At 41.7% G+C, this 17666-nt stretch overlaps 3 protein-coding genes and 1 long non-coding RNA gene across 5 annotated transcripts in view; all 4 read right to left on the bottom strand.

Moving 5' to 3' along the window:
• Positions 1-246: 246 nt before the first annotated feature.
• LOC109472155 (trypsin-like) lies at positions 247-4917 on the bottom strand. The gene is made up of 9 exons (XM_019771728.1): positions 4661-4917; positions 4107-4366; positions 3696-3807; positions 3270-3380; positions 2579-2765; positions 2073-2184; positions 1624-1768; positions 1060-1205; positions 247-573 (listed from the first exon to the last, which is right to left on the bottom strand). Exons 1-9 carry the CDS (start codon positions 4701-4703, stop codon positions 403-405), a joined length of 1287 nt encoding a protein of 428 aa, XP_019627287.1. The 5' UTR covers positions 4704-4917; the 3' UTR covers positions 247-402.
• Positions 4918-6321: 1404 nt separating this feature from the next.
• On the bottom strand, positions 6322-7595 carry LOC109472351. The gene is made up of 2 exons (XR_002140361.1): positions 7265-7595; positions 6322-6564 (listed from the first exon to the last, which is right to left on the bottom strand). It is a non-coding gene; the product is annotated as an uncharacterized LOC109472351 (long non-coding RNA).
• A 739-nt stretch (positions 7596-8334) lies between these two features.
• Positions 8335-14747, bottom strand: LOC109472329. Of its 2 annotated transcripts, XM_019772026.1 has the most exons (12): positions 14153-14746; positions 13725-13835; positions 13178-13300; positions 12794-12904; positions 12105-12190; positions 11849-11909; positions 11337-11489; positions 10441-10534; positions 10099-10234; positions 9434-9658; positions 9048-9113; positions 8335-8793 (listed from the first exon to the last, which is right to left on the bottom strand). In XM_019772026.1, the coding sequence occupies exons 1-12, from the start codon at positions 14586-14588 to the stop codon at positions 8551-8553; spliced, it is 1845 nt and encodes a 614-aa protein (XP_019627585.1). In that variant the 5' UTR covers positions 14589-14746; the 3' UTR covers positions 8335-8550. The 2 variants fall into 2 exon arrangements, with proteins under 2 accessions (XP_019627585.1, XP_019627586.1); XM_019772027.1 differs by lacking the exon at positions 13178-13300 and having other exon boundaries at positions 14153-14747.
• A 943-nt stretch (positions 14748-15690) lies between these two features.
• The window catches only part of LOC109472353 (poly(U)-specific endoribonuclease-B-like), a 3890-nt gene continuing 1914 nt past the window's right edge, over positions 15691-17666 (bottom strand). The window contains exons 6-9 of the mRNA XM_019772065.1: positions 17356-17482; positions 16935-17171; positions 16643-16678; positions 15691-16508 (exon numbers count right to left, since the gene is read on the bottom strand). Of these exons, the coding sequence (XP_019627624.1) occupies positions 16257-16508; positions 16643-16678; positions 16935-17171; positions 17356-17482 (652 nt within the window). The 3' untranslated portion in view covers positions 15691-16256. The remainder of the gene's footprint in view (positions 16509-16642; positions 16679-16934; positions 17172-17355; positions 17483-17666) is intronic.

Here is a 17666-nt window from a genome sequence, read left to right as displayed (position 1 = left end):
TGCGAATATTAGCATTTTCTATTTGGTGGACATAAATGACAATAAATTCTGATATTGATTGAAGGATGGACTGTACACTTTACTTTATTCAACAATGAATAACACAAAACAGGGACTTGGATATTCTTAAATAAAAGTATAATGCTGTTAAAACGAAGCATGAATACACTGTACATTTGTCCCAGCATTGCTGTGCATTTATTATTTATTTATTATTTATTTATTTTCCTTATCAGTTCAAGTGTTTAAGTTTTAAAAATCCTTGCTACGCAGTGTTGTTAATACAACGGTAACCTAATTTGCCAAGAATAACCGTTACTCTTTCCAGACCATTCGGGCTTATAACCATTCAGTGTGTAGTTGGATCACTTTCAGTGAAAGACTGTGGGCATCGTGGGGGTCTCAATAGGCTGCCATTTTCTCGTGTATCCAGTGGATGTACCTGGTGACGCGGGTGTACACCCCGGGGCGCATGCTCGCTGCACACGGCACGCTCCCCCAGCTGGTCAGACCCGCCAGTCGCCATGTCTGGTCGGTGACGTCAGGGTACACGAGAGGCCCGCCACTGTCTCCCTGGCAAAAATGTTAACACTGCCTTAAAGACACTGGAAAAAAATTTATACTGTCTATATAGTGACCATTGACAACTCATGGTACTTGGAGGAAATGGTCACAGTTCACAGGTGGCCACTGTAGACAGGTTTCTTAAATTGAATACCTGGATCGATGGGAAAACTGATCTAGGGGACCACCAGAAAGTGGCAACAGCATAGTTGATTCTTAGATAATAAACCCCAAGCGGAGGTTATACAGATACAGAAGCTGGTCTGTTACGCTGCGGCTGAAGGACAGTTGTACCAGCTATACAGATACAGGTGCAGAAGCTGGTATGTTATGCCAATACAGAAGCTGGTATATTATGCCGAAGGGCGGTTATATCGGGTATATGGTTACAGATACAGAAGCTGATGTGTTACATCGAAGGGCAGTTATACCCACTATACAGATACAGAAGCTGGCGTGTACTGCTGCCTGGCAGATAAACCAGCTTGTACTTACATCACATGTGTCCTGCTGCCCCTCCTCGTACCCAGCACACAGCATGTTCTCCGTGATGCTGCCATCATGCATGGAGGTGGAGTTACACTTACTGGTTTTCACTATCGGCAGCAGAACCTGCTTCAACACATCAGCACCGCCTGTACCTGCACACATGTCATGGAAAACACAGTCTTCACTTTTCAGAGGATGATGATTGTTGTTCATCATTATCCTACCAACATAATCCAAGCTTAGCTGGTGTGCTATGCGGAATGGCAGTTATACCGGCTATACAGATACAGTTACAGAGGCTGTTCTTGACCGTGACGCTGAGTTTATATAAGAAAGAGAGATATAAAGTTTGTTTGCTTTACTAAGACAGCTAATCCCCAAGAAGATCTTTTGGTGGCTGAAATACAGTTATCAAATTGGCCAGGCATTCTCACTGGCGTAAAAAAAAAAGATACCAGTACAAAAAATAAAGCCTGATAAAACTGTTAAAAATTACGTGAAGCCAAAACCTGTGCTTGGGAAGTTAAAGACAGCTTCTGTGGCCCTATTTCCCCCTCGTTCCAATCTTACCTTGTGTGTACCCCCATCCTGTGGCCACGGCGAGCTGCCCGGCTTTGGGGTTGGCCTGCGGGAGACAGACGGGCTGGACGTGCTGTGTCAGGGTGGCCGGAGACGCAAGCTTGATCAACACGATGTCGTTGTCTGAAGTGCGCCACTGAATATAACAAAACATAAAAGGGTACATAATTACTAAACATCTCCATCCATCTTTACATTCTGCGTATATCAGTAACATTGTAGTAGAGACGGCTTTTCTACTTCTGTGTCAAAACATTGGGAGGGCAGCAGGGGATGCACAGATAAACGGGATGAAAATGAAAAAAGACGCAAAAGAACAATAAAAAAAACCTTGTGCCTCCTGTGTGCAAAACGATTAGAGGTATGCAAAACATATACATGTAGTATGAATTATTTTGGATTTATTAAATCAATTCTGTCAACCTCAATTTTGTACGTACGTCATAACCAGAGTGCCTGATGATGACTGCGGGGTTGAAGACCTGCTCTGTGGCGTCCGTGGCAAACTCGTGGTACTTGCCCAGGATGAAGGTGTACATGCTCAGCTCTTTGCTGAAGATGAGAAGCCAGAGGGAAGGGAAAATAAGTCCCACAACTTATATGTGAAGAAAGGTTTTGCGAAAGGTAGGAGACAGTGTACATGTTTTGGTCCTAAGTAAGACAATATGAAGTTTATTGTATTGGGACAACAGAAGTGCAGGAAAACTTGATAAATGCACAAGGACTTTAACATGTAGCAATAACACATTATATTTTCACATTACAAGGAATGACCAAGTTGATGCATCTTCCTTGTAGCCTGGGTGCTACCCTACTTGTTATACTGGGGCTCCCATACTCACTCCCTAAAAAAGTTTAGGGAGGGACTATGGAAGCAAAATTTTAGGGACCAAGTATGGGAGTCCCAGGATACAAGTAAAATGGCAGCTATCTTCCCTATACTAACCTCTGGAAGCAGTGAGCGGCGCTGAGTACCCACTCCCTGTGGATCAGGGCACCGCCGCAGATGTGCCCGCCTCGGTGCCGCACGTCCACCTGCCACGGCCAGCTGCCGGGGTACGCCTCCGACCCCCCCACTATCCGACTGGCGGGGAACACGGGCGGGATGGGCGTCACGCCGCACGGGACCTCACCTGGCCAGCAAGAGAAATGTCATTATGTAAAAGCAGTTTAAAGTTCCAACACAAGGGATTGGACCTACCCAATTTTTTTAACCATACAACTACAGTCTTTGTCAAGGAATGAGCATTCCATCACTTCTGTGACCTCACGTTATACAGATGACAAACGTGACTCGGTGAGCAGTGCATCATACGTTGCAAAAAAGAAAAAGTCATTGGGTTCAGCACATCGGCAGAAGCATACTGCCCATATGTGAATCTTAGGTCATATTTGCGTATATAACTTAACATCTATATTTCAGATGTTGTGTCGGAAAATATATCGTATTTAACTTGCAAAAGTTTGATGCAACGTTGACCAAACATCCAATGAAAACCGTGAAAAAAAAACAGGTTTTGTGCAGGTATGTGTAGTGAATGTTTGTTCTGTTGACATGATAATATCTAATAGTATAGACAATACACTGTGGCTGTCATCATGACATTGCTACATTGACAGTCTCATGACGTACATACCACATGTGTACTCGTCACTATTATCTCCGCAGTCGTTGACACCATCACATGTTGCATTGATGTGTACACAGCCGCCTGTTGCGCAGGTGAATTCATCTGGTCCACAGGTTGCTGAAACAAAGTAACAAACAAGAGGTCATAATTTTCAATCTTCATAAAAATATACTCACATTTTATCCGTGACTGGTTCACTGTGTACTGAAGCTAGGTGCACGGAAAAGCCAGTAACACCTCACTTAGGTGAAGTGAACCAGTCTTAATTGCCCTGATGAAGAACAGTCATCGAAATACCGGCTATTGTTAAACAAGTGGTTGTGAATAAAGAACTTTGCTATTCATTTACCACTCACCAACTCACTGGGTCAAGCTTCCCTTGGTTCCAACTATAATATTCATTTACCAACGTGATGAAATTCATAAATTCACCTGGTGCATCTTCGGAGGAAAAGACAGCAGAAAAGCCGGCTTTGGTGATTGAACCGTCTGACGTAAACACCACAAGGACGGTGTTTGTTGAGGAAACTGTGGACCTTGGAACCTACAGGTAAGGTCAAATTTATTCCTTGTGACATTGAATGTATCAATATCTTTTGATGTGTCAGATTGGTAGCCCTTCCAAGCTTCAGAGGCAACTGGAAAAATAGAAATTGCCCAAAACTGGTGAGTACAGTTTGTCTATTTGCTCTTTCCAGCCACATCTGAAGCCTGGTAGAGGCTATTAGATTGGTATTGGGTAAAAAGGACAGCTTTTATAAACAAAATATAGTTCTTTTTTTTTTTTGCCATTCCCAGCAAAGTAAAATTTGTGATGCTTACTGCCACCTGGTTGAAACTCACATTGCTTCCACAGGTGCTGAGAAGTCTGTAGTCGAGCGCGCTGTCGCCATCATGGACAACCAGGGAGTCGTACCCACACCCAGAGCTGTCTTCTAGGTCAAAGGTCAAGAACGAGATCCTGACGAGCTTCCCCTCCGGCACAGTTATCCTCCACGAGCACTGCGTGTTGATGGGGTAGTTGTTAGGGTGGCCTGGGCTGGAGAACTGACCGCTGTCGGCTGTCAGGTTGGCGGGATGCTCGCAGACAGACTGGGCATCAGCTGGAAATAACATTGAGGGAATTGTAGCTTTAAAAACTCGATCTACGGGAATTATCATAAGGTAATACAAGTGTTATTGCAAATACATAGGGAGAGTAGCTATATACAGTAAAGCGCATTTCGGCGATTGGGAATGCTACACATTACACTACTTACTTGGTTGGAATGTCATGCTATCATGGTAATCATCAAGCCACTTTCACTATTTTGATTTAATGTTATCTAATATGTAACAGTATTTACAGACCAAAAAAATACAGTAAAAATACACAAGTTGCTGGGATGTATACTCACATGAAGAAGTCGATACGATGATCAGGAAAAACACAGTTAACATCTTCCTCGAAATAAGTTGAACAGATCGATAAGTTTACTAGTAGGCCAAACTTTCAAAGCTATGAAGTATCTTAGGCAGCAGACCACCGGCTTTTATGTTCGCAAGGATCCGGACAACACAAGGCGCGGTACAGTACGCAGAGTGGCGGCAAACAAATTAGTGTATGTAAATATGATCATTCCATTGGAAATCCGTCATAGGTACATGTATATACGCAAGGCTGCGGTCATTTTCTTATCAACTATGACATCATTGCCAGCTCTGTTTTTCTTCTTCCTTGGAGTTTAGGCTGGGTATGCAGACTGTTTTTTGTCCTGACGTCTGGTAAGCTGTGCCCTGGCACAGGACTTATTCACAATAGTCAATACTTTGCTACTCTGGCTATAAATTTCACTGATACAAGTTTGCTGACACATTTTGTTTGTACAAGAATCAACCTACTCTCCAAGCAGAGGTTGCTGGGGAAATTGTGACCTTTTATCATATCACATGCTTATCACGTTTTCTGTCACTACCCCACCAACCTCTGCTTGGAGAGGAGAATTTGCCAACAGATTTTTCTATAACTTCATTGCAAAAAAAACAACTTAATTCTGGTTGACTTTATGATACTTTATTTCCGAGGTTGTTATTGTCACAATTACATCATCACCCTTCTTTCACAGCAACAATAACACCTGACATTGGTAAACAGAATGGTCACACATCCTGACTTAATATGCGTACTAACTGAGTAGTTTGACGCACAAAAGATTAGATAAGATATCAATGACTGGCAAAGATATTTTTTTCTTGTGTGGTTGGCCCACTTAACATTTTCAAAACATGACATCAGTGTCCTTGTACCTTGGTTTCCCGGGGTATTAAAACAAATGGTTGGTCCCTTTAACATCTTGGTGATTTTTACAGTCCTACTGATGCCATTACTTCCTGGCCATGGACTGTTCCATAATTGAACAGCCTGTGATGCAAAAAACCCCCTACTACCAGCTGCTGAGTTCCCATGTACTCGTAACATCAGGCAGCCTGTCTTTTTTTTGTCTTTGGTAACACCAGACTGGCAGAAAAGAATGGACTGGAAATCCTTGGTGTCACTGTTGACAAAAAGCTCACCTAGGCCAAGCACATCTCCAACATTGGTGCAAGAGCTGGACAAAAGCTCGGAGCTATACGGCGAGTTGCCCAAAAGCTCGACACCAAAGGAAGAGCCACAGTGTACAAGGCCCAGGTACGAAGCGTCATGGAATATGCGTCATTATGTTGGATATCATGGAAGATAGCATTCCCTTCTAGGCAATAGACAACGATTCCTCCCCCGGATGTCTGATCTGAACCACTTAAAAGCGACACCTATCTGTTCAGCTTGGAACTGCTCACCATATCTATGGCTTCTGCCTATAAAAAAAACCAAAACTAAAAAAACAAGTGCTTTTACAAAAGCTGACGTTTGCCGCCATTGTACTTTTGCACAAGAAAATCACATGCCACCTCTGCTAGTTTCACTGAAAATGTTGTTACCTTTTTTTTTCCTGATAGTATAGCTTCACACATTGTGGGCAAAGGCAATTAATGGCTTATATGTAAGAAATGTGACACAAGTATACACAGATTCTAAATGTATGTGTTCAGATTGTTTATTGAATATTTGGTTTCAGGGCAAGATACAGTTTCTGGTTTTAATAATTCACTCGTGAGACATGGACTCATCCAGTATACAATCTGCAAGTTCTGCACAATGGCACATTAGTATTGAGTGCACGGTGGCACAGGCTGGTATTGAGTGCACGGTGGCACAGGCTGGTATTGAGTGAATGGTGGCATAGGTTGATTGCTTTGTGGTATCCAAATGCCAAAGACACATCTGAAAGAGATGACAAATAATTTGTTTCAACATAAAATTTGCAACTGTGCACATAAATATTGAGTTCTCGTTGCTAAAAGAACACATCAAAGTCTTCAAAATTACCCATATACTGCTGAGAGAGCTTCTATATGTTGCCATATTGATGAACAATTCTTAGGTTTCTGAGTACACTCAAATTTCTTGATGAAATTGAGATATGTTTGATACCAGGAAAGATTTACGTGTGAACCGAATAGCTTGAAAGCTCAAAGTTTTTTCAACAAAATACTGGCGACGAATGAAAAGCCTGAACCGCCCCCCCCACTGACAGCGAAAATTTGTAAGAAAGAAAATAATAATTTATGCAACAGTACAAAAATTAAGGCGATACGGTAGAAACACTCCAGAGAACAAACTTTAAGATTGGCAAGCATCTGCCGGTAATTAATTTTAATATTAAAGCAAGAAACTTAGCCTTGCATAATTTGATCATACCGAAAAGAGATTGTTAGACGCATTTGTAAATCCAAAGAGGAGGGGGGCAGTCAGTTTGACTACTAAATATTGTTAAACAGCGCGTCAAAGCACAATTAGATTGATCACCCTTGCCCATGGTACTTTTAGCTATACTATTTTCCTGTAACTCTATGCCTAATACTCATAACATTGCTGATATTTTTACATTTATATGGCGTAAATACTGAGGTACGGTACGTACCTGAGAGCTGGAATGCTCGTTGTAGAAGCCTGCATACCCTTTTTCCTGAGGCGTAATCGGACCATTTAAGTCTTCGTAATCCGTTGGCAGTCGCCCTCCAAATCAATGAAATTCGTAATATTATATTAGCCTTAATGCATAAAGTTTTAATAGCTCTGAGAATTTTACTTAATTCGTAATCGGTGGCGAAAATTTTGCGTAATCCGTAATCACTATCACCCCCATACATGCCCTCTAGTACATCCGGGGGCTTCCAAGAGCAACATGAACAGCGACATCTAGCGATGTAGTGAAATAGTACATCTTCCGGTTAGTAAATATGGCGGTGGGCCGGATACTAGTACTCTCTCTCTTCACAGCCAAGGGCGTATATTTCGGCAAAAGGGTACTTTAAAAGTTTCTTTAGTGTGGAAACTTAGCAACAATGTAGTGGACCACAATTAAAACATCGTTGTTGGAATATTTGTCCACTAATTACAGACGTTGCGCGAGCGCAAATGTTTTACTTGTCATCTACATTAACATAATTTATGCGATTCATTCATCAAGGCCATTATGTCAATTTTATAATCTTCTGAGAATCACTTTGGGCATACAGTAGTACAGATTAATTATTTTTTAGACAATTCAAGTCTAATTTTTGATAACTTTGTCATATAAGAATTGCGTTTATGTGATCTGGTAGGTCCATCCCACAATAAAAAATGCAAACATAATAGATAAACATTGAATGCAACACCCAATGTTTTACTTGTCATCTACATTAACATAATTTATGCGATTCATTCATCAAGGCCATTATGTCAATTTTTATCATCTTCTGAGAATCACTTTGGGCATACAGTAGTACAGATTAATTATTTTTTAGACAATTCAAGTCTAAGTTTTGATAACTTTGTCACATAAGAATTGCGTTTATGTGATCTGGTAGGACCATCCCACAATAAAAAGTGCAAACATAATAGATAAACATTGAATGCAACACCCAAACGAAAATGTTCACCCAACGAAGGGTTGATGGAAGCATTGTTTTCGTATGTTTACGTTTGCCGCCGCATGGCGGCAAACGTAAAAATAGATTTGTGGAACATAAGATTCTACATCAATGATTGCAACATCTAAAATCGAGTCGCGTAGACAGATCTTTTACATGAGTCCGGTTGCTATAAAACTAAATAAAACTCTTCTCTACTCTACGCTTGTGTCAACCACACGAAAATAGGAAAATAGATCTTCAACTCTTTAACTCTAACTTTAACTCTTTAACTTTAACTCTTTAACTCTAACTACAGGAAAGCGACCACCTCTACCCCGAAATAGTCAGTGTAGACCTCGGCCCTGCCGTCCATCTTGAGGGTGTACAGGACCTGTGAGAAGGCTGTTCCTTCCCTCCTCCCGCACAAGTGCGTGTAGTCGTTCTCGTAGATCCACTTCAGCTTCCTCCTCTTCATCTCCGGAGAGTAGCCCTGTTCTTGTAGGTACTGCATGAAGTCCAGGCCTTCTGCGAGCTGCCTGTCGTAGCTGTCATCCTGAGTGTTAGACATTCATGGGGTCAAATATTAAGGAAACAGTAAAGACTGCAAGGGTTTGGTAACCTTAGCCTGGTTACCAAACCTATTATAGCTCCCGCAAACAGCGGAGAGGATGTAGGACTCGGGAGCTATAATAGGTTTGCTAACCAGGCTACATGGATCCGTGTTATTGTGGAACTGTAAAAAGAAAATGAAAATGAATAGCATAACTGTCAGACATTTCAGATTCTTGGAACTATGTAAGTTCTTACCTCTGACTCTGATTCCGTGTCTGACCAGTCTTGTTGCCGTGAACAGGAAAAGTTACTGCGCAACTGCTGTAAAAAGAAATGAAAACAAGTATACCATAACTGAATACCATTACCAGCGTAAATACTCAGAACTTTTGAATATACAGTTATCCACAATATACTTGTTGTGATACCACTACCGAGGTAATCAATTGTCTAACTCATCCAAACTGGGTTTTTAATGCAATGTAATATTCGTAAGTGGCATCCGTGAAGTGACTTTAATTTTAATGTGATCACTCTGGGAGTGCTACATACACACAGTGCAAGCCAATGAATAATACATAAAGCCACACGGCAGAGTCCTACATGGACAAGCTTCATGGACAAACTTCCACCTTACTGACCTGCACCGTCGGATAGCAAGACGCGAGATGGCCCTTCCATTTATGAGTGTTGATAGTGACCGTCTGACCCCCGAGGATGACCTCTGTCTGCAGTCCGTCCCCAGCCAGGAAGCAGACGGTGTACAGGGCCAGCTCAAACTCCGGGCTCGTGCCCACAAAGATCTCAGTTGGGCCTTTCCAGTCCAGGTCAACGGTGAGGATGATGCGGCCGTCACAGTCACAACACTAGAATAGGCAATGTAAGAATTAGTGATATGTACCCTTAACATTTGTAAGACCTAGGAAAAATCTTGTGCTTCCCATTTCAGTCATAAAGAAAATTAGGGTCGGTAGGTACGGATTATCTTTTCATGTTTTCTTTCTTTTTTTTTTTAGATATTGGCAATCTCTAGTGATCCAAAATTAAGGAAACAGGAAACAAAACATTTTTTCCTAGGCCTAATTAGATTTTAGCTCGTTTGTTTTTTGTACTTTTTGTGGGTCAGTCATTACCAGCTTAGTTCTGGCTGTGCTTATCCTTGTAATGATTAGATTTAGTTTCGTTGCCAATAAATACAAATTGATCGTTAATGTTAAAAAATTTTCTGCTTCATTCTAATAAAAAAAGATTATTGATTCTTAACAAACAAAGAAAATTGAGTTCACTGGATGGTACAACAACTCACCGAGGCTCCCTTGTGTTGGATGTTGCCCGATTGCTCGTCATTGCAAAGCTGGAGCCAGTTCTGGAAACAACCGATCATGTTGCCACAGCGCGTCTCTCCCACGAAGGTGTGCTCGAATGCAGTGCTCCAGTCCGACCTGTGGTGTGGACACAAAAATTTCCCATTTTTTATGTTCTAGTTTATACATTTGTATTTGACAAGTCATATAGCACAGCATGAAGCAAAAAATCACATGGTGGCAATTGGTCTTACTGCCTACATTGGCAGACTTGTCATACAAACACATACAGCATGCACACACACATACAGCACTTTTTGTCAACCCTGTGAAAATTAACTTACCCATCACCCCAGTCATCGTAACTCCTAGCGTAAGGTGTGAACCACAGATTGTATAACATGTACTTGAAGCCATTCCTACTTTCTGGCACACATCCTGAAAAAAAAATTTATTTATTATTTATTTTATTTATTTGTTTATTTTTTTATTTATCCAGGATATACATGTCGCCTGTATGGCGGTTTTCAAAGATTCCTGGGGGGATAACCCCAACATAAAATTACATTACATAATAATTAAGATAAAAGAAGAACTAACACAGGTCAATTAAAATAGATAAACTCATCGTGAACAAAACGAAAATCGTAGCTAACTCATTATACAACCAAAATGAAACAAGGCAGCATAGAAGCAATCATAATCATTCAGTTATCAAATCATAATGATAGGTCAAAAGGTTTGTCAACCAAAAGTAGATAATTAACCAAAAGTGGAGTTAGCTAATCAAAGTAACGAAATATGATTAATCAAATCAAATCAAATAATATAGAAGTAACGTAACAAGTTGGCCTTTCAATATTAGTGTCCGGTATCCATATATTCTTGACTGTAGTTCCATCGGAAAATAAATATGATGACCAATGCTGCAAAGTTTAGCTCTGATTAAATCTGACCTTTTGATTTACCACATTTCGGCTGAACTTACAAACATCATTCATGATAGGTCATTCATCCTGAAGATGGCCGTAACATTCAGGAAGTCGCAGCTGTGTAATTTCAGGACAGTAAAACTGGATTTTCAAAGTCAATTTTATGAAATGATGACGAAAACATGCTAAGGAATGGCAGTATATGTCAATATCGACAGATTTTCTTGTCCTGAATATATTTTGCTTCCCTGCCCTGAAATTGCATTGGATGGCTTTAAGCTTAATTAACTCTCAGCTGGTGATCTCACCTTCCTTAGCCAAGAAAGCATGCGCCTCCTCCATCACTTTGGTATCCAGGCAACGGTTCAGGAACGCACGGGCGTCGTTCTGCTCTTTCTCTGTCACATCCTCTTCCTCGAAGTCACCATCTTCGTCGTAGTTGTGCAGCAATTTCAGAAAGGCTGCACAGGGAACATGGTAACAATTACACACCTGACAGTCCGAAAGATCATGTTACAGTAGATGCAATATATTTGCAAAAGGCTTTGTAGCAAAAAAAACTGCCAACTGCAAGGGATTGTGAAAACTCAGTATGTTCATTTCCATGGACATTAATGTGCAACAGAGGTTCATGTTGGGTATGTCTGGTACAAAATGCTAACTTCTGTTATCATGTTATTGGGCTACGTATTTTCCATACTAATATTCACAATATGAAGTTGTGGTCACAAAAAAAGTCACCAAAATATAATGTTCTGCACATATTTTGGTGACTTTTTGGTGGCCACAAGACTTTTGACAGTCTATGTATCCTGCTCACCTTTGTAAGTTGGAATCCATTCAAACTTGTGCCATTTCACAAAGGAAAACAGATCGCCGCCCTACATCAAAAGTAGATCAAATAAAAATGTAATGATCAAAAACAAATGTGCAGTACATACAGTTTAACCAGCCAACCATTACACACAGAAATAGAAAACTTTTATTCAACTCAAAGAGGCTACTGCATTGGATTTCAAATATGAAGATATTACTGACAAGAAACATATTGTTCCAAGACTTGAAATCATACATACGTATGGGTTAATGTCATACTCTATCCCTCTCCTCAGGCGGTTGTGGTCGAGAGCCCACAGCTTGGCAGCAATGTCAGACACTTTGCCTGTAAAGGGTAAAAAAAAACCATAGTATGTTAACCTTACATGGGTTGAAAGCCGAGAATCAGAAAATAACAATTTTTTTCAAGTCGTAAGTTCCTGAGCACATGATGTCAAAGGCATCACGTCATTTGGTTTTGATACTACATGTAATAATATCACTATGGTACAGAAGCCCCAAAATACTTGGTTCGAAAGTAGTGCTGTATCTTTTATCCTGTGGTCTTGATTTTTGAATGACAGATAGCTTATGACAACAGAACAATATGGTGTAGTTTCAGTTTTGGAACTGCAGTGGCTGAGACCAACTCAGAAAGATGGATTGTACAAAATTATTTATTGATGAAGCACATAGCTTAGACTGAAACACAAAAATCATTCTGCTGATAAAACATTGTTTGCATAATCAATGAGACGAGATCAATACAAAACTTTACAAAAACTCTAGATACATCGTTTGTCATATATGATATAATAATTTGGGGACCAAAATTTTCTTTCGAATGCTCTGTCAGTCTGTGTTTCACATCTTCCTTGACAGATGCTAAACTGTTACATTTCCCTTGAGAGGTTAATATAAGATGTCATTTACTGTGAAACCAACTTACTGGTGACTTGTGCTGCCTTCAGGGGTTCTTCAGTGGTAACTTTTGGGCCTTTCGGAGGTGGAACTGACGTGCGGTGAACCACCACATCCCTCTCGCACAGCACACTTGGCTCTAAAAGTATAAATTATAACACAAAAATCATTCTCCCGATTAAACATTATTTGCATAATCAATGAGACAAGATTTACTTTACAAAAACTCTAGTTTCTTAGAATATTCGTTTGTCACAGACTCACAGTCTTTTGACTAATTTGAGGACCATTATTTTCTCTCAAGTGCCCTGTACCCTATGTTTCACAACTACCTTGACAGACAGATGCGTAACCATTATTTTCTCTACAGAGGTCTATATAACATCATCGTCATGTTTGTTGTAAAACTTACTGGTGCCTCCCTCTGCCTTCTGGGGTTCTTGGATAGTAACTTGGCGGCCTTTCGGAGGTGGAACTGACGTGCGGTTAACCGGTTTGCACCCCTCCACATCCCCCTCGCACCGCACACTTGGCTCTATTATATATATATATATAAAAATATAAATTCCTGAGCACATATGTCCAAGGAGCCCACCCCAAATGTTCTTTAGATGTTGGTATGTTACAGCACCCTAGCAGTTAGTTTTAGAACTGCAGGGGATGAGTAACAAAGAAGATCAAAGAAGGATCAAAGAGCTTTGACTGCGTTGGACTTGAACACAAAAAATCATTCTGCTGATTACACATTATTTGCATGATGAAATTTATGAGACAAGACCAATACAAATGCATATAATTTTACAAAACTCCAGTCTAGATACCTCGTTTGTCACACATTTTCGAGTGCTCTGTGTTTCACAACTTCCTGCAAGCTGCTTGACAGATAACCGTTATAAATTATTCCCTGGAGGGGTCTATATAACATGGTGTTTTAGGTTTAACTTTACTGTGAAACTTACCGGTGCTTCCCTCTGCCTTCAGGGGTTCTTGGGTGGTAACTTTTGGGCCTTTCGGAGGTGGAACTGACGTGCGGTGAACCACCACATCCCTCTCGCACGGCACACTTGGCTCTAAAAATATAACACAAAAATCATTCTGCTGATAATTTAAACTTTATTTGCATAATCAATGAGACAAGATTTACAATTTTACAAAAACTGACTCTAGTTTCTTAGATATCTCGTTTGCCAGTCCAAGGAAGTTTAAAATCAAATTTAACCTCCTTTGTCAGTCCAGGGAGACTTGTATATGTCAGTCTTTTGAGGATCATATATTATATATCTTTCAGTTAGCACTGTTACACTGTGCTTCACAGCTTTCACAACTTCCTTGACAGATGCTAACCGTTATATACCCTAGAGAGGGGTCTACATAACATGGTACTTACTGGTGCCCTCTTGTGCTGCCTTCGGGGGTTCTTCAACGGTAACTTCTCGGCCTTTCGAAGGTGGAAGCGTGCGGTGAACCACCGGTGTGCACGAGTCTCGCGGCTTCGACCCCTCCACATCCTTGTTGTTGTTCGGCTCTGCCCCTTTCTCGACTTTCTTGTCCTCCTTGGCCGCTACGAAGTCCAGCAGTTTGTTGACGTAAAAGTTGGTCCTGAGTCCGTCGACGCCCTGGTCCGGTAGCCTGACCGATACGCGGCAGGTTGGGCACTTCAGTTGCTGTTGTTTGGTTTTGGCCAAATTTGCCCAGCCTTTCAAACACTCCCTGCAGAACGTGTGCAGACATGGCAGGATTTTGGGGTCTCGGAAGAGCATCAAGCAGACCTCGCACGTCAGGAACTCTTCGTCAAAGTCTTCGCTCGCGATTTTACTCGCCATTTTGGAAGTTTGGACGGTCGCGGAAGAGGCTGCGTGAGCCTTGTATGGCGAACAGCCACTGGTTTAGCTTGGTCCACAGAGATTTTGACACTGAACTGTCCTCTTGGTTCTTGGAAACTTGTTATGATGCGGCCACCATCTGTGCGTGCAAGGTCACTAATCAAAACGCCGCCCTTTTCTCTGTAGTTCGAATTACTCCGCGGTTCAAGCGGTCATCAGCATAAATTTTCGAAATTAAAGAAAAAATGGAGGCTTATATACTGTAGATAAGTTGAAAATATAGTAATTCATGGTTAAAAACTCCAGTGACAAGCTTTATTGTAAATATAAAGGCGTGTCGATTCACCAAATCATGTGACGGACTACTTTCTCTTGCGGAAGGAAAAGAAAACTGAACTCTCCACGTGCGAAGGCTCCTGGACAGAGCTCGATGGTGCGATACACATCAGAAAACGGTCATGTGTTTGTGTATCTTTGTTATTTGTAGATGCACATCAATACTCTGAGCTACAGCGGCGGAGTCTCGTCATCTACACAAATATTAATGATGTGCGAAGAGGACGAATTCGCCCAGGCTACTGGACCGTAGTTCCCACCCGTTGCCGGTGTCACAGGCTGTTGAGGCTCCCCTTGCCATAAATGGACATTCTTGCCATATTTGGACATCATTGGACGGGCGTAAACCTGCGTCAACTTTTATTATTCGCCAAGATTGTTTGTGAAAATCATAACTCAAGAAGCCACGAATAGCTTGGTATATCGGTAGTGTGATCGAGGAGGTACAGATTAAATTTTTGCCGCCGCAGTACCCGACGCCCCCCCCCCTCCCAGCGTCTTGTTATGGTACTGCAACGATACCTCCGGTTAGGAAAACTCGTGTTCTGAACATGACGTCGTCACCTTGTATCGTTTGTTTTTTTAGTTCTGGTACTTTTGCATTCATGTGCAGATTGTATGTATTTTTTTTTTTTGTCGCAGTGTCATAGTATTTGAATAGTATAGAGAAATTTATATTCCTTGCAGTCTTTAACAAACCAGCTCTAACTACTCATACAGCCAACTACATTCATAAGATTACCAGAAAGCGAGAGGAAGTTGAAAGTACTTGTGTACTATAGCCGTTTTATTATCAACATTGATGTACTTTGTCAATATGTGACCTGTCTTTAGCCCAGTGGGGCAAAATGTACAATAAAGGTCTTCATTCATTCATTGTAGTTCTGTTCTGATCCCTATTCACACCTTGTTCACACCTATCCCTGGTTCTTTTCTGATCCCTATTCAAACCTATGCTCGTCTGCCAGTCCTGATGAACATGATAAAGGACTGGCTAGACAACGGCGAATCACACATACGGCGTTAGATGCCACACACCATTATCTTCCAATCAAAGCCGGGATGACACAAATAGCAAGCAGGTTTGTGATTTTTTAATCTCTGGGACCAACATTTAGTGTCAAACCTTTCTTGTGGAAAATGTCGATTCTACAGCTATGTTCACAACAGGTAATAATATCAACATTATGGCATACATCACGTCACTATAAAACGCTATGCCTATGGATCTGTGCTTGTGTCAAACCACAGTGGAGTTACTGATATCGTTACGGAATGAAGTGAGCCTGACACAGATCTATATAGACTTTTTAACCCCGTGTACTGCTGGACCTAAGTGTGCTCAAGGATGGTGACGATGTCTACTCCATCGTTGTTGATGTGAACCTCGACCTTGCCCTCCTTCTTGAGGGTGAAGAGAACCTGTGAGAAGGGCGTCCTGGACCTCCTACCACACGACTCCGTGTAGTCGTCCTCGTAGATTCCCTTCAGCCTCCGCTTCCCCATCTCTGGACCGATGTTCTGATCTTCCAGGTACTCCAAGAAGTCCAGCCCCTCGGCCGACAGGTTGTCGTCACTCTCGTCCTGAGGGTTCAGAGACATGAGCCAAATTTTCAAGTATAGACTGCAAGATTGCAACTGAGATATTGCATGTTGTTGAAAAGAAAACAATATATATATATATCTATCTATATAATGGCATCATTGTAAATTCTCACCTCGGTGTCAGATTCCGTGTCTGATAGATCTTGTTCCTGTGAAAGATGAGAAAATTCTATTGTTCACTGTACACATGTCATGACGCCACTATATTAGACTACTTTACCAAAGTAATCGAAACTAGGTTCAATGCAATGCAATGTAATGTGCCGTCATAGTTGAAGGAAGTACACTGAGTATATCTGGGAATGAGTGACATTTAAAACCGCATGGCAGCGTTCCTTTGACACTTGTCTTCGCGCTTGATGGAGCAGAAATTTATCTCTGAAACTTCAACCTTATATTACTGACCTGTAGGATCGGATAGCAAGACCCGATCTGGCCATTCAGTTTATAAGTGGCGATGGTGACTCTCTCTCCTCCAAGTTCGACCTCGGTCTTTGCTCCGTCCCCGGCCAGGAAGCAGACGGTGTACAGGGCCAGCTCGAACTCCGGGCTCGTGCCCACAAAGAAGCTGTCCCTGGTCTTGCTCTTGCCCTTCCAGTCGAAGTCAATGGTGAGGATGATGCGGTCATCACAGTCACAGCACTAAAATGGACAACGTATGAACAAGCAGGTTAAAATCAAGTTTTTTTTACCCCCTTGGTATGGATGATACTAGTAGATATATCACTTTTGTAGCATCAGGATTGAAGTATCAAAACATAACCTTTATATTTTATCATTGATTGAACTGTAAGACTTATTCAACTTGAGGAACGGCACAACTCACCCTGCAGCCCTTGTGCCGGATGTTTCCGCGGCGCTCCTCATCGTAGAGGCGGAGCCAGTTGTGGAAACCGATGACGTGGCCACAGCGCGTCTCCCCCACAAAGGTGTGCTCGAACGCCGAGGAGGATCTGTTACACGGACACAAAATGTCTGTTTTTCAGTTGTTTTTCAACACACACGCACGCGCACGCACGCGCGCCCACCACACACACACACACACGCACACACACGCGCACACGCACGCACTACACACACACACACACACACACACACACACACACACACACACACCACACACACACAACACACACA

Source organism: Branchiostoma belcheri, unplaced genomic scaffold, assembly GCF_001625305.1.
Source record: "Branchiostoma belcheri isolate BF01 breed outbred unplaced genomic scaffold, Haploidv18h27 scaffold27, whole genome shotgun sequence".
Classification (NCBI taxonomy): Eukaryota; Metazoa; Chordata; class Leptocardii; order Amphioxiformes; family Branchiostomatidae; genus Branchiostoma; species Branchiostoma belcheri.
The sequence above is the reverse complement of the archived record's forward strand: the minus strand, read 5'-3'. Positions and strand labels throughout refer to the sequence as shown.

Bases quoted from the DNA above. Each gene is read 5' to 3' on its own strand.
- LOC109472155 (XM_019771728.1), bottom strand. From the start codon at position 4,703: ATGTTAACTGTGTTTTTCCTGATCATCGTATCGACTTCTTCAT. The intron at 2,766-3,269 runs GTATGTACGTCA...CTTGCTGGCCAG, and splicing joins TAGTGACGAGTACACATGTG to GTGAGGTCCCGTGCGGCGTG. The intron at 1,206-1,623 runs GTAAGATTGGAA...ACATGTGTGCAG, and splicing joins AGGATGGGGGTACACACAAG to GTACAGGCGGTGCTGATGTG.
- LOC109472329 (XM_019772026.1), bottom strand. From the start codon at position 14,588: ATGGCGAGTAAAATCGCGAGCGAAGACTTTGACGAAGAGTTCCTGACG. The intron at 9,659-10,098 runs GTGAGTTGTTGT...TGCCTATTCTAG, and splicing joins TCCAACACAAGGGAGCCTCG to TGTTGTGACTGTGACGGCCG. The intron at 8,794-9,047 runs GTAAGAACTTAC...TCTAACACTCAG, and splicing joins ACACGGAATCAGAGTCAGAG to GATGACAGCTACGACAGGCA.